We start from the raw sequence: 15,733 nt of genomic DNA on the forward strand, positions 1-15,733 counted from the left end.
CAATCGTCATCTGTCGTCTGTTGGGCGGCCTCTCGTCGGCTGGTGGTTCGGTCACTCTTGGGATGACGGCTGATATGTGGGAAGCAGACGACCAAGGATTTGCTGTTGCATATGTCGTTCTGTCCTCTGTCGGGGGAACAAGCATTGGACCTATTTTTGGTGGTTTCATCCAGGAATACCTCTCCTGGCGATGGAACTTCTGGATTCAACTGATCTTCGGCGGCGTCACGCAGTTGCTGCACTTCTTTCTGGTCACAGAGACGCGCGCAACTATCTTGCTAGACCGGGAGGCCAAATGCCGCCGGAAGACGGGCGAAGATCCCAATATCTATGGCCCTAACGAGCTCAAAAGCCCCAGACTAGATGCGAAAGAGTTCTTGCGCATCTGGCGGCGACCCTTTGAGATGTTCATCCGTGACCCAATCGTGCTGTTCTTGTCTCTTCTGTCTGGATTCTTTGATGCTCTGATTTTTACCTGTATTGAGTCTTTCAACCCTGTTTTTGCGCAGTGGAACTTCAGCACCGTCGCCACCGGGTTGACTTTCATTGCCATCGTCATCGGTTATTTGCTGGCGTATGCAATCTTCCTCCCGGGTCTCGCCCGCCAGAGGCACATCCGGAAGAAGCAGGGCAATGCTGCGTCTTCCGGAACGGCGTCTGCTGCTGCTGCTGCTCTTCCTCGCGCCGCTCGAGACGATTGGTCTCTTCGGCTTCGCGTGGACGTCCATGGGGCCTGAATACACGCCTTGGATTGCGCCGCTGATCTTCGCCTGTCTGATCGCCATTGCCAACTATTCCATCTACATGGCCACGATCGACTACATGGTCGCTGCGTACGGCGTCTATTCGGCATCGGCAACGGGCGGCAACGGTTTCGCGCGTGATCTCCTGGCGGGCATTTCGGCCATGTACGCGACGTTCATGTACAGCAACATCGGCAAGAAGTTCCACCTGCAGTGGGCGAGTACCATCTTGGGATGTCTGGCCTTCCTCGTCACCATCCCGATTTATATCTTCTACTGGAAGGGTCCGCAGATCCGCGCAAGCAGCAAGTTCGCCCAGACGCTGGAGGCAGATCGCAAGTTGCGTGACGAGCGGCGAGCCAGCCGAGCCAGCGCACTCACAATGGAAGAGAAGCCTTCTCGAGCGTAAATCCTATCTCCCTGTATTCCTTTTTCGTATAGTCAGACCTTTCCCCCTTCCTTCATTTCTCGCATAGAAGGAGATTTTAATCAATCCATTGCATAACGTAAGATACCTCCGATGACTTAGACACAGTCTTGATGTGTTTCTTTCTTGCATAGAACAAAAAGCACTTCCAATCGCGAAGCCTGCGAGGCTCTATCTATCTGACTAGATAGAAATGTGCCGGTCACTTTCTAGGTACCTACCCTCATCGTCAGCATCGTGACATAATTCTTTTTTTTTTTGCACTGCCGTGTATATACACATCATCATGACATGACATGATAACGAAATAAATTCGATTCGATTTGATTCCGCCCTCCCTTCCCTTCCCTCCCCTTCGCTTCCTTTTCCATGAAAAAGGGAAACGAAAAGAAAATGAAAAAAAAAAAGAGAGAGATGCAGTACAGTATTTACAGTATCAAAAAAGGGGAAAAAAAAATAACAATCTTCGTAGTAAGTAAGTAATTAAGTAAGTAAGTCCAGAAAAATCTCCCGCGATGATCAATCAGTTCGTTCGTTTTGCTGAACTGAACTGAAACTGAAGGAATTGTACATACGGAGTATTAATAGGCTTGTCGAATTTTTTTTTATTTCCTTTTTTTGAATGAACGGGTTGGGTTGGATTGATATATGCCTTTTTTTTTCCCTCTTTCCTTCCTTCCTTCCTTGATCTCCTTTTAAAGCTTTGGTGGCTAATGATAGAGCCGGTGAGGAATAAAAAAATAATGATAATGTCTGAAGATTGATGATGACGATAATAATGACGGATGAATCATGATGAGTATTAATTACATATACCACGAAACTGCAACTGCAACTGAATCAAACCCTAACGCCGTTTCCAAATCCCAGATATGATGATATGGTAGCCCGTGGGAGAACTGCAGAATTCTGTCAAACTCGTAACATTGCGAAGAAATCTCACCAGGAGATTCAAAGGGAAGAAACACAAACAAAAGGACAATATCTGCATGGTTTTCCTTTTATGGTGATTCACCGGCCTGGTTGCTGGAATTATTCTCGCTAGTCTGGTTCGAAGAATCCTCACCTGCGCCGAGCCTGCGGCCCACGGTGCGAGATAAACCAGCTGCCGCCCACCACTCCTCGGGAATATCCTCCCTGCGGGCAAGCCGATCGACAATGGCCTGCATCTGCTGCAGGTCAAGGTCCGAGGCTGGATCGTGAGAGAGCAAAGAAGAGATGGAAGGAAGTGTGGTGCGTCGTGCGAGTATAGAGATGGGTGGTTGGTTGTCTTGAGTAGACCCAACCGTGGACGCATACCGGAGTAGACGGGAACGCGCCCGATTGCGTCGTTGGGCGGCCGACGAGCGAGGGTCTAGATCGGATTCTGCCTCGGTGTCGGAGTCGGAAGAAAACTCGGGGAAATCGCATGGGTTGAAGAACTCCGGGTAAGGGTCCAGGATCATATGCATCGTCGTGGACGGACCCAGAGATGTTGCCTGCGCCAGCGACGTATTACCTGAGCGGGTTGAGCTGCTACTCCGCGCCTGGTTGCTCGAAGCTGAAGCGGCCGTCGATGTGAAGGAGGAATCGGCGCTGGGAAGATGCACGTCGGGGGTGATTGTGGTGAGAAGCGTCTCCCACGTGTCGTTCAAAGGGTCGTCTTCCGGGCTGATGCTCCGCTGGCGGTCCCCCAGGCCGTCAATGGTCGGGCGACGCGACGCCGCGCTCTGGTTGGCCTCGCTCACAGATCGGTTCCCGACTCGTCGCAACAAGCGAATCTGGGGCCCTGAAGTGTCTTCGCCCGACGGCGCGTCTGGTCGAGGAAACGGGGAGAGAGAGGCCACGTCTGCATGCGGCTGCGACGAGATCTCGCTGTGATACGCGAAGGCGGGTGCAAACCGCGGAGTAAACGGGAGGTTCTCCGACGTTTGGCGATTGCTCGCATCTTCCCCGGAAGAGGAGCGGTTCAGCGAGTCGCTCGTGGACCACGGCGGACTGGACACCTCAAAGCGCAGAGTCGACTCTCGCGGGATTCTCAGGCGTCTACCCGGCTGGCTGTGGCGCAAAGCATCCCGCAGTATACGGTGGCCTGCTTCGCGTCTGGCAAAATCCGACAGGAGCGAACCGCCACCGGCCACGTCGAGGAGGGCGGCGTTATCTGGCGACCGTGTCTGGCGCCTGGAGCTCTGGGATTCACGCTCGATCTCGCGCTGGATCTCTTCGGACAGCTGGCGAGGCAGGGACGAGCGAAAAGGGACGCTGCCTCCAGTGGTGCGCGGCAGACGATGGCGGATGGCACCCTGGCGACGGATGGAGGAGCGGGCATGGGCGGAAGGGTCGCTCTTGAGCGCACTCTTGGGCCCTGCAGGGGAGGGTTCACGGTACATCCTGCATGGTTGTCAGTTGGCGACCACATGCTTGACACAATTTCGGCGGCCGATTAGGCTCTGAGCAGCCACTGGCGGCGCGCAACAACAAATACACGACAGGCGCGGACCGGATCAACTTACGGAAGCCCCATGGTGCCGGGAGATCGAGCTCAGACGACGGCGCAAAGAAAGGCCTCAGCGAAGAGAGCGCTCAGAGGAGGAAAGGCAAGAAAGAGTAAGGTTGGGGGATGGACGAGTTGCGAATAAGGGAATGGGGGCAGTCGTATGATGGAGGAAAAGTCGAGGCAAAACGAGACGGAAGGACGGGGGCGGCGCGCGCGAGAGGAGGCGGGAAGGACTCGGAGACCCGACAGCCGGGCTGATTGGCTGCACGAGATCCCAGATCAGCTGCCAAGCGACCCGCCAGATGCCACCGCCGCCCGCCAATCAGCGCGCCCGCGATCGAAGACAACAAATGCAGCACAGCGCGGAGAGAGCTGCAATACCGCGGCAACGACACACGCTGCGTGCAGTATCTGATTCTGCGCCTGTTGCCTCTGGAACCAGCGATAGAATGACGCGAAGGAAGGACAGTCTTGGCTGTTATCTTAAGCAACAGATCACGTGATGCATCGCCAAAAATAACCTGATGGTTGCCAGGATCATCAGGCATGAAATTCAGGCATCAACTCCGATAAGCGGCGATAGGACGAAGTCCCGCGAGAATATCCATCTGTGCCACAGTACTCCGTACATCTGTGGCTCCCCAACTCGCAGGACCTCCAATGCTGCCGGGCCTGCTTATTTTTAGACAGTAATTTGTTGTACAAGGTGGCCTCCCCTCAATTCATTGGATCTGCTCCATTTGAATCTCTGCTGACAGGCTCCCTAGTTGCTCGCAAGCCATGCCCAGTCGACCACTTGAACGTCTACGCCCCGCCGCCGACTTCAAGCACACCACCCGCCTGGAGGAATGATCGAGCTTGGCCTCTCCCGCATTTCCCGTCTCGTCCAGCAGTCGCCGCTGCTGTGGAAAGCCGTCCATGTCGCTGGCACCAACGGTAAGGGTTCCATCACCGCCTATGTATCCGGCCTGCTAGCTGCCGGCGGCGTTCGTTGCGGCCGTTTCACCTCGCCCCATCTGATCAATCGCTGGGACTGCATCACGATCGATGAAGAGGCCGTTCAGGAGTCCCTTTTTCGGCAGGTCGAAGATCAGGTGAAACAGCGGGACAAACAGCTTGGCTTGGGGGCGACTGAGTTTGAGCTCCTCACAGCGACAGCCTTCGAGATCTTCAACCGCGAGCGCGTCGAAGTCGGGGTCGTGGAGGTTGGCATGGGTGGTCGCCTAGATGCGACGAATATCCTGTCCAATGTTCTGGTGTCTGTTATCTCCAAGATCGGGCTCGACCATGAAGCATTCTTGGGCAACTCAATCAAGGCGATCGCCCGCGAAAAGGCGGGCATCTTGAAGAGTGGCGTCCCCTGTGTCATCGATGGGACCAATTCATCGGAAGTGCTTGATGTGCTGCAATCTCGGATCCGAGAGTTAGGGATCGATGCGGTGGTTGCACACCCCGAGACGATAGATCAGCGTATACCTGAGCTGGCTCGTCTCTTCAAGGAGCTGGATCTCGAGCCCCATCAGAAGGCAAACATGAGCTGCGCCGTGATAGCGCTGCAGAAGGCTCTGGAACAGATCCGTCCAGAAAAGAAGGTGGAGGACTTGCTTCCAACTCTCTCACAGATACGCTGGCCTGGCCGTCTCCAGCAGATCTCCTTGAGGCCTCTTGTGGCACGCGAGGAACCGGTCTTGCTTGACGGGGCTCACAACGGCCAGTCGGCGGACGTACTCGGCAAATACGTCGACCGGAGGCTACGCCAGTCCGGACGGAGCGTGACCTGGATTGTTGCCGCTTCCCATGGCAAGGATATATCTGAAATCTTTGAGCCCTTGATCCGGCCCGGAGACAGCGTGGCGGTCGTAGCATTTGGGCCCGTGGATGGGATGCCATGGATAAAAGCAACTGACACCGCTCATCTCTCTAAGCACATTCAGTCGACCCAGGGTGTTTCTGCAGTGAAGGATTTCGATGCAGACCTGTTAGGCGCGATGAACTGGGCGTCCACCGTTGCAGATGGGGGCCCTCTAGTGATCGCCGGCAGCCTGTACCTGGTTTCTGATGTTCTCCGCCTGCTGGGTGACAAGCGCCCAGCGCTGTAGATGAACGCCACATTATATGTGGACATTCAACAAGAATTTATAGTAAAGTTGTGAGCTGTTGTATTAATTAAAATTAGAAGGGCAATATAGAAGGATAAATCTCTATATTCATGATTTCATCAAGCAAAACAAGACTATGCACCATGCTGTAGTCAAGTAAACAAATGCAGTGCCAGCACCGAGTCTACAAGTAGTCCTGACTTTTTATCTGGAACTTTTTTTTTCTTCTTAAAAAATCGTAAAGCACACCTGAGTTGATTTTCCTCTTAGAAAAAAAAATTCACTTAAAAATACTGCTCTTAGGGCTTGTTGTGGGGGCTGCTAAACAAATGCTCCCGCCTGCGTCATCCCTGTCAGTGTGCATCTGCGGAGACACGCCCAATTTGCTTGGCTTTGTTTGCAGACACAATTCCCTTGTTTACAAGACAGACTGTGAGTGCTACAATCGCCTTTTCCCCTGGATCTGCTCATATGAGCGCAATCTCGCTGATAGTCCACGTGGACCTTGAATAGGAGCAAGTCTCGAGATGCTGTGATGCGGGCGTCCACGAGAGGATCCCGCCCGTATCGCCATATCTCCGTGTATAATAATATCTCCAGCTAAACCCCCGCCGTCGCACATCTCGCTGCACTTCTCTTCCCCAGCCTCGTTGCGTTCGGGCTGCAGCCTGCCATCACACGTGGGACAGTGTTTCGTCCGATCTTTGTCTCTCTACCTTCCTCCTGACATGCGGTCCGCACCCCTGCATGCTCATCACCCCTCCTCTTCCTCTGTCTCATCCGCCGAGAACTCCCTCGCGTGCTCGCAACGAACCTGTCTTCACCCCTTAATTCTTCCTCTTATACGTTTGGTCCGATAGCGGACGGCGACAGTCGTTGCGGCCATCCCACAACCACAACCATGGTTCCCCGTTCCAACGAGAGCGGGGACCCTCACCTTCCCCAGTCCCGGACCCCTGGGACTCCTGCGAAGACTCGACCAGCGAGCTCAGGAACGAGCCCCACCAAGAAGGAGGATAAGGATAAGGATAAGGACAAGGATAAAGGGTCAAAGACATCAGCCAAGGATGTTGCTGAGCTGAAGGACTATGTGCGTCGACAGCACCGCTCCCTCCGAAGGTCACTGCCAGAACGAGAAGACCGCTGACAAGATGGAAAGCAACTGGGCGATTGCTTGGGCAAAGGTGCTTTCGGATCCGTCTACAGGGCGCTGAACTGGAATACCGGCGAGACTGTCGCTGTGAAACAGATTCGATTGGCAGCCCTCCCAAAGAGCGAGCTACGAGTGATTATGGTACGCTACCGCGTGCCTCAACCTCAAGTGGGCCATCTGCTGACGATTTTCTCTACTCATACAGCTCGAGATTGACTTGTTGAAAAACCTGGACGTAAGATCTTGACTACCAGAAGTTTGGAGACTCAATGACATCAGAATCAAACACTGACCCGTTTTCTTCTCTAGCATCCAAACATCGTCAAGTATCACGGCTTCGTCAAAACACCAGATACATTGAACATTATCCTCGAGTATTGCTTCCCAAGCTCCATTACATGTTGGATGTGAAGCTGACCAAACCAGATATTGCGAAAATGGCTCGCTGCACTCCATCGCGAAAAATTTCGGCCGTTTCCCAGAGAATCTGGTCGCACTGTACATGTCCCAGGTCCTGCAGGGCCTTTTATACCTCCACGAGCAGGGTGTTATCCACCGGGATATCAAGGGAGCAAATATCCTCACCACCAAACAGGGTCTGGTCAAACTCGCCGACTTTGGTGTGGCCAGCCGTACGACGGGTCTTCGCGAGTCGACTGTGGTCGGTACTCCGTATTGGATGGCCCCGGAAGTCATTGAGCTATCAGGTGCAACAACGGCATCGGATATCTGGAGTCTTGGCTGCACCGTGATCGAACTACTAGAGGGGAAGCCTCCCTACCACAAACTGCAGCCTCTGCCTGCCCTATTCCGCATCGTTAACGATGATCATCCTCCACTCCCTCAAGGCGCGTCGCCGGTAAGTTAGATTGTTTTCTCTGTGCCTCATTAATTCCGGTTCCCATTGCATGTCTGATATACATGTATAGGCAGTAAAAGACTTTTTAATGCAGTGCTTCCAAAAGGATCCTAACCTGCGAGTATCGGCTCGGAAATTACTCAAACATCCCTGGATTGTCAACGCACAGGTAGTCCCGAAGAAGTCAACAGAGTACGAGGAAGCAGTAAAGAGCGTCCAGGAGTGGAACGAGGCTCTCCGATCTCCAGACCCTGGTTCGATTAAGAAGCCACCGAGGCTTGACCACAACAACTCAAGTCATTCACGAACCGACTCGACGCATTCAGTCGCGACACCAGCGAAGACCCCCTCGGCAAGTGAGGTCTCTAAAGCCACGGCTGATCGATTCCGCTCTCCGGATAGGTCGGCGGATGACAATTGGGACAATGACTTTGCATCCGAGATTTCTCCCAGCGCCCTCCAGCTGCCGCATCTGAAACCGCACGATAATTTCGGTGGAATGCTTTCATCGGAGAGGCTGAAGGCATTTGCATCTCTGGATGGAGCAGCACTGCGAGACACATCTGATAGTTTAGAAGGTGAGCCCACTGTCAAGGGCCCGTCGCAGTCTGGTGAGTCGGATCCTCTTCAAACGATTCGACCTCCGCTGCGGAAGCCATTCGACGAAGAAAGTTCACGGCCCAAAAGTCGTTCTCGCCATCGACCATCCAAGAGTGCACTGCCCTCTCTTCCAAGCGTTCCCATCTTGAACCAAGTTGCCGCTCCGCCGACGAGACCAGTTCGTCAGGCACGGCCGGCGGCTTATTATGAGGAGAGCTCGGTCGAGGACTACTCCGACTTGATCATTGGGAACGAAGATGTTCTGGAACGGAAGCTGGGCGCGTTTCAGGTAAATGTTATCTCCCTTCTGGACTATCTTGTGACAGACTCTTACACCTGCCTAGGAGGCGGATGATAGTGCTCCTCAAACTGCAAGGCTGGTCCTGCCCAATTCGAAAGATTCCATTCGTAGTACGAAGTCCGAAGAGCGCCAGCGTCAGCTGAGGAAGCACAATTCGATCAAGAGAAGCCGTTCTTCGATAGAGATCCAAAAATTTGCAGAGGACGAAACCGATGAGGATTTCTCGGACATCCTTGGCGCTGACGAGAATGCCCTGGAGAAACCGGATAGCGAGGACGGCTCGGATCGAAGCACGTTGATGCTGAATTCAAGGCTGTCTAACAACTCCTGGCTGGGAGATCAGGATGATGAGGATGACCCATTTGCTCAACTGGAAGAAGGCTTTGACGAGATGGACCTAGAGGCCAACATCGCTCGAGACAAGCACGCTCGTGTGCGGAACCAAGTCGAAGCTCTCGTGACATCATTGAAGACGTCGCAAGACGATGATGTTCTTGCAGACATTTCCGAACAGCTGGTGGCCATCTTCTGTGACCTGCCGGAGACGAAAAATATCATCATCAGCGCCCATGGGATGCTTCCCATCCTGGAGATTCTCGAAACCTGTCGTCGGCGAGATGTAATCTTCAACTTGCTGAAGATTGTGAATGCGATCATCTACAATGACTATGAGATCCAGGAGAACCTATGTTTCGTGGGAGGAATCCCAATTATCAACGAATTCGCCTCGAAGAAGTATCCGCGGGAGATCCGGCTCGAAGCTGCTGCATTTGTTCAGCAGATGTATCAGTCATCGACTCTCACACTGCAGATGTTCGTCAGCGCCGGTGGTCTCAACGTTCTGGTTGATTTTCTGGAAGATGATTATGAATATGAACGCGACCTGGTCCTGATCGGGGTCAACGGGATCTGGAGCGTATTTGAGCTACAGGTGAGTTAGTTCAACATACGAATCGACTGAATAAGAAAAACTCACCGCCGTTTTTCTCTCAAGGGTTCCACGCCGAAAAACGACTTTTGCAGGATTTTGTCTCGCAACTCAGTGCTAGATCCCTTATCTCTAGTTCTCAGTCGGGTGTTGGATGAAGATGAGGAGCTATCCAGAATTATCGAGGGTCGCATTGCAAACATATTCTACATCTTCTCCCAGGCTGAGAACCATGTCAAAGAGATGGTGGCAGAAAGGACGGTTCTGCATAGTAAGTCATATCCAATCCAAAAAAAAAAAACGGAAGAAACCTGACGTATTGATTTTCTTCCAGGAGTACTCAAGGAGTTGAAAAGAATGACTCCAGTCCACCAGATCACCATGCTGAAGTTCATAAAGAATCTCTCCATGCTATCGACGACGCTTGACGCGTTGCAGAACTCCAACGCTATTGACGTCCTCACCGAACTGCTGAAATCAACCATGAAACAGCCGCATTTCCGGGAGGTTTCCAATCAGATTCTCAATACGATTTACAACCTGTGCCGCCTCAGCAAGCCAAGGCAGGAAGATGCGGCTTTGAACGGAATTATACCAGTCCTACAGAAGATTGTCAAGACTGAGCGACCCCTCAAGGAATTCGCGCTTCCCATTCTCTGCGACATGGCACAATCAGGGAAGGTTGGACGTCGCGAACTATGGCGTAACAACGGTTTGGCATTCTACATTTCGCTCCTTTCCGACCCTTATTGGCAAGTTACTGCACTGGAAGCGATCTTCAATTGGTATGTGCTTGCTCTCACTAGAGTTTTCGAGGAGCAGCAGCCATCTGACATTGATCAGGCTCCAGGAGGAAACCGCCAAAGTCGAGGAACATCTCCTTGAAGACCGTACCGACGGATACTCGTTCACTGATGCGATCGTCAAATGTGTGACAATCGCCAAGGCCAATGCCTTTGAGAATCTTCTTGAGCCTCTTCAGAAGCTGTTGCGCCTGAGTCCCCCGATTGCAGCGACGCTGGCTCGAGTAGATCTCTTTACTCGGATCGGACAGAAACTTCATCACCCCAAAGCTGCTGTCCGATTGAATCTACTCCGCATACTTTCTAGCATCTGCGATTCGAGTGAAGAACAGGGTGATCTCCTCGCACGATACGGTCTTCTGGACGCCATCAGGGAACTGGAGAATGATCCGGCGATTCTTGTCCGAGATATGGCCGGCAAACTCATCAAATCTAGCGAACAGAGCGCCAGGCGCCGGCCCCTCATGAGGCGGACAAGTATATCCACCGCATCACAAAATCTGATTCCGTCCCGGCCATCTACACCGCAGGCCAATCGGTCCGGTCAATCAAAAGGGCTGTTGGAAGTGCGGGAGACTCCGCGACACCTGCGCAATGGTCCTTCCTTGCGGCCCGAAAGTCGAGATGGTAGCAGTTCCTCCATGATGTCTGGTGGAAATGGGGGTCTTGCAGGAAGGAGCCGAGTGCCGCGGAGGTTGTCCAATCGAATGTCTCAGATTGGAATCCTTCCCAGTGATGAACCCAGATCTCCGAATGTTCCTACGCGTCCGTCGTCGGTGATGCCTCCTCGGCGTCGACGGCAGACCAATGATCTTCAGTGGTCGTGATCTAACTAGGTGGTTTGAGTGTTTTTTTTCCTTCGTTTATCCTTCTCTATCCATATTACGGTCACATCTGGAGGAGCTTTCCTTGTTAAATAAAGATGGCTGCCAACAATGGGTTGGACAGCGACTCTTTACAATAGCATGGCACTGGCGCATAGGCTTGGGTGTACGGCTTTTGCTACGGATATTCTCGGGGTTCAGAGTCGTTGTTTGGGTTCACGGGCTGTCTGGTTTGGCCATCTTCGTTCAGGCACTCATTTTGTCGAGTACTTCGTGTTTGTCCGAGTCAGTCGAGGTTGTTCTCATTATGAAGATGGGATGCAAGCGGTAATGGTAATGATGACGATGACGATGCATGCGGGTTCTGTCCTTCACTGGATGTATGTACATACATGATTCGATCGCTTACGGAGTATTCATGGGGTCCTGCAGGATGGATCTGGATTAATTTCTGTGCTTCTAAGTACGGAGTACTGTAGAACACCCCTGACGGGCATTCTCCAGCATCACATTGAAATGGAACAGAATCGAATGGAGTCCATGTTGATTGAGCCCGTACAACAGTGCTATGTACATTACATCGCATCTCTTCCCTGGTGGCGTGACCTGTGTGTACTCCGTATGCGATGTTGATCGCGCGACGGAAGGCTTCGCTGACCCGGCATCTGCCGAAGATAATCCGGCACCGCCTTCACTTTTTTTGCCCGAGAAAAGGCATTCCGCCTCCACCTGCAACATTTTCAGGAGTCTATTATTACGCTCGTTGCCTCCAAGAGCTGGGCGTTTTGCTGCTTTGACTCGCGTTAATTTATTGCGTCTTCTTTGGCAACTCGTCCCGTTTCGGCTCTCCGGCAACAGCTTCAATTTTTTTTTACCCTCGGCTCCTGCCTGCGCGACTTCGGTGTCCAAAAATTCTTATTATGGCCACCGGATAATAGAAGACGAGAATTGTTGTTTTCCGCTTCCAAGTTCATGAGACATACTACCCCATTCAGCGAGTGTCGCGGTCTTGGAAGGCCATGAAGCCAACACTTCCTCGGCCTTCGCCGCGACTCTGTTCGTTCCGCGCATTATTACAGTTCTCGTCTCGTTCGTCATCGACAAGCAATTGGCGGTGGTCATCATGTCGCCAGTGCCAGGCGCAGCAGCGGCCATCCTCCTCGCCTGTATTCTCATCGTCTAGAAGGAGGTACCACTCGACGCAGTACCAGTCCTTCGGGCCGTCGTTTTCGAGAGAGATACCAGCGGATACAGGGAGAGCGGATAACAAGAACGGGAAATCTTCAAGGAGAAGGGTGATCCAGATTGCTGCCGCGGGAGCACTGGGCGTGGCAGCATTCACATTCTCGGATGAGATCAAGCATGCATACGCAGCTGCGGCGAGGACGGGGAGAGTAGTCAGCACGCTGGCAGTGTGTATCAACGAGTGGGTGGAATCTTCTGTCCAAATGCGTTGGAAGAACTGATTGTTGATTTTTTTTTCTTTTTTCTTTTACTTACAGCTACCGAACCACTCTGAACAAGAAGTGTTCCTCCCCCGAGGAAGAAGCCGAGCTTCTGCGTGCATGTCACAAACGCTGCGCGGAGCGCACCCTACGAGTCCTCGAGAAGAACGGCTCCATCTTCATCAAGCTAGGCCAGCACCTGAGCAGTCTGGGCTATCTGCTCCCCCTGGAATGGACGACTACATTTATTCCGCTGCAGGACAAGTGTCCGGTGTCGTCCATCGAATCGATCGAGGAGATGTTCGTCGCGGACACTGGCAAGCGCATCGATGAGCTCTTCTCGTCTTTTGAACCTACCCCCATTGGGGCGGCATCCCTGGCGCAAGTGCACGTGGCGACGCTGAAGGAAACAGGCCAGAAGGTTGCGGTGAAGGTGCAGCACCCGGCCCTGGCCGAATGGGTGCCGCTGGACCTGGCACTGACCCGGATGACCTTCTCTGCGCTCAAGCGGTTCTTCCCGGAGTACGATCTCGAGTGGCTGTCCCGGGAGATGGATCTGTCGCTGCCGCAGGAGCTGGATTTCCGAAGGGAGGCGGAAAATGCGAAGCGAACCAAGGAGTATTTCAGGGAGCATTCTAGTGCGCCGTTGGTGATCCCGAATGGTAGGCTTTTTTTGCTCAGTCTACTTCAAATTTCATATGCTGACCAGATATATATAGTCATGTGGGCCAAGGAACGGATTCTGGTGATGGAATTCATCACTGGACACCGTCCCGATGATCTCGAGTTCCTCGATTCCAACGGGATTGACCGGGACGAAGTGTCAGCAGCCCTGGCGCACATATTCAACGAGATGATTTTCGGCAAGGATGCCCCGTTGCACTGCGATCCGCACGGCGGCAACATCGCCATCCGGAAAAACACCACGCGGCGCAAACCCAACTTTGATATCATCCTGTACGACCACGGTCTGTACCGTGACATTCCTCAGGACCTGCGTCGGAACTACGCCAAGCTCTGGCTCGCGGTGATTGAGGCGGACGAGGAACGGATGCGCGAGTATGCGTACAAGGTGGCTGGCGTGACGGACGAGCATTTCCCGCTCTTCGCCAGCGCCATCACGGGACGAGACTACACCGTCGTGAAGAAGAAGGCGGTCGTCTCGCAGCGGACGAAGGAGGAAAAGGAAGACATTACGGGGGCCCTGGGAGATGGGATGCTTCAACAGCTGGTCGAACTGCTGGGCAAGGTGCCGCGCATTATCCTTCTGATTCTGAAGACGAACGATCTAAGTAAGCAGTCACAAGCCAGCGCTTTTCTTTTAACTGTCATCGCTAACAGCACGAACAGCGCGCAGTCTTGACGAGAGCCTACACACCCGACAGGGCCCAGTCCGGACATTCCTGATCCTGGCGCGGTACGCGACCCGCACCGTATTCGAAGAGCAGATGGAGCTGGTCTCGCAGCACGGCAGCATCTTCCGACCGAGCAACCTCTTCCGGATCCTATCTGCGTTTGCGGCGTACCTCCGTGTGGAAGTGAAGCTGCTGGCGTATGAGAAATGGACTTCGCTGAAGAGTCGGCTGTTGTCCTACTAATCGTGTTTTTTTCTATGTCTTGTATATACATATACACTACTGTACTGTACATGCTGATGTACCAGCACGACAGTGGCATCAGCGACGGCGTTAGGAACAGCGCATATACTGGTGGATATTATTGTTTTATTTATTCTATTCTATTCGCTGGCGACTGATCAATAATAGACCACAGATAAACAGATAGATTATAGGATAGGCTGTTAATTAATCAGTTTTTATTACTAGCATAATTTTTCAACTTTAGTTAAATGTCAGGAGGATTTTATAATATGATTATGCTAGAGTATTTTATTTCATTCTTTACTCCGTACTCCGGAGTAAGTAAGCAGGTCCATTGGTGTCGCGTGCCAGGTGCACGAAGTAAGCTCCTTACCCGATCTAGTTAAACTGAACCAACTGCAGTCTGCAGATCCACACCTACTCCGTACTCCGTTAACCTCCGTCAATAATTGAACCAAGATAGACGACGCATCTAATTAACTCGATTAAATCGATTGCATAACTCTCTGTTAACTTGAACTATTGACATTATTCATTTTGCCTCGATCGATCGATTTGATCTGTGATAATAAATTCTTCTAAAGGTTCATCCAGGAGAGCTCCCGAAGGTCAGACAGGATCGGAATTTCTTTCTTGCTTTGGTATCAATATACCTACATCCCAACAACAGACAGACAAGACAAGACAAGAAGAGTTTCTTTCTTTTCTTTTTTTCTTCTCTTTATTTTATTTCATCATGTCCTTCCCATCCTCGACTTCTTCCTTTTCTTCCTTATGGAAGACCAGAACCATGACGACTGTGATGACGACGACTGTGATACCCCGAACACAGCAGCAGTCACGGTTATATTCCAGAAAACGTCAGCTGTGGCAGCAGCAGCAGCAGCAACAGCAGCAACGTCAGGAACCGCCAAAGACATTGGGGAGACATCCCAGGGTGAGTACATAGAGTACATACAATATATACATCATTTATCAAATCTGGTTATGGAAAAAAATAAAGCCTTTCCCTTGCGATTGATTTATCAAAATAAGACAAATGCACCCAACGTCCTCATGTACTGTGTCCTGTCTTGTCTGTCTGTCTGTCTATGATCATGTCTCTGTTTCTCCAACCCAACTCAACCCAGATACACTATACTCCCTACCCATGATTCGATTCCGATACTTATTCTCGTTTACTCATGTTATATGCTCTGCCGCATCCAGTCCATCACCGCCCCCCTAGCAGCATTCACCATGGCCCTCCTCCTGGGTTCATACTGCATCAGCTCCATCCGCGCGGCGCGCAGGGAGGCGCGATATAACCCTGCAGATGCAACAACTACTGCTGCAGGAGCTGTTGCTGCTGCGTCCAGTTCCGGCTCGAGAATGACGTCCGCGTCGTGGGTGGCTAGGGCGTTGGAGGAGGAGAGGGAGGGAGAGGGAAGAGAAGAGAGAGGGGGAAAGAGTGGGAGTGATAATACTAATGGAT

General features: G+C 52.2%; 5 protein-coding genes across 5 annotated transcripts; 3 read left to right on the plus strand and 2 right to left on the minus strand.

Annotated features, from left to right (window-relative positions):
• Nucleotides 1–359: 359 nt before the first annotated feature.
• T310_8229 (uncharacterized protein) lies at nt 360–1,406 on the minus strand (the record flags this gene model as incomplete). Its single annotated transcript, XM_013468984.1, has 4 exons — nt 360–791; nt 838–1,065; nt 1,125–1,163; nt 1,392–1,406. The coding sequence occupies 4 exons, from the start codon at nt 1,404–1,406 to the stop codon at nt 360–362; spliced, it is 714 nt and encodes a 237-aa protein (XP_013324438.1).
• Nucleotides 1,407–2,171: 765 nt separating this feature from the next.
• T310_8230 (uncharacterized protein) lies at nt 2,172–3,673 on the minus strand (the record flags this gene model as incomplete). The annotated part of the gene is made up of 2 exons (XM_013468985.1): nt 2,172–3,540; nt 3,663–3,673. The coding sequence occupies 2 exons, from the start codon at nt 3,671–3,673 to the stop codon at nt 2,172–2,174; spliced, it is 1,380 nt and encodes a 459-aa protein (XP_013324439.1).
• Nucleotides 3,674–4,494: 821 nt separating this feature from the next.
• Nucleotides 4,495–5,745, plus strand: T310_8231 (Tetrahydrofolate synthase; the record flags this gene model as incomplete). The annotated part of the gene is made up of 1 exon (XM_013468986.1): nt 4,495–5,745. The coding sequence occupies one exon, from the start codon at nt 4,495–4,497 to the stop codon at nt 5,743–5,745; it is 1,251 nt and encodes a 416-aa protein (XP_013324440.1).
• A 901-nt stretch (nt 5,746–6,646) lies between these two features.
• On the plus strand, nt 6,647–11,216 carry T310_8232 (Non-specific serine/threonine protein kinase; the record flags this gene model as incomplete). Its single annotated transcript, XM_013468987.1, has 9 exons — nt 6,647–6,835; nt 6,905–7,039; nt 7,104–7,133; nt 7,410–7,757; nt 7,828–8,646; nt 8,702–9,589; nt 9,653–9,857; nt 9,921–10,371; nt 10,430–11,216. 9 exons carry the CDS (start codon nt 6,647–6,649, stop codon nt 11,214–11,216), a joined length of 3,852 nt encoding a protein of 1,283 aa, XP_013324441.1.
• Nucleotides 11,217–12,336: 1,120 nt separating this feature from the next.
• On the plus strand, nt 12,337–15,733 carry T310_8233 (Ubiquinone biosynthesis protein; the record flags this gene model as incomplete). The annotated part of the gene is made up of 8 exons (XM_013468988.1): nt 12,337–12,379; nt 12,468–12,639; nt 12,716–13,320; nt 13,378–13,950; nt 14,044–14,210; nt 14,542–14,576; nt 14,854–15,196; nt 15,469–15,733. Coding segments are annotated over 8 exons (2,203 nt in total), but the record flags the coding sequence as incomplete, so codon positions are not given.

The sequence above is a fragment of the Rasamsonia emersonii genome, assembly GCF_000968595.1.
Source record: "Rasamsonia emersonii CBS 393.64 chromosome Unknown ctg1118621760684, whole genome shotgun sequence".
Taxonomy (NCBI): Eukaryota; Fungi; Ascomycota; class Eurotiomycetes; order Eurotiales; family Trichocomaceae; genus Rasamsonia; species Rasamsonia emersonii.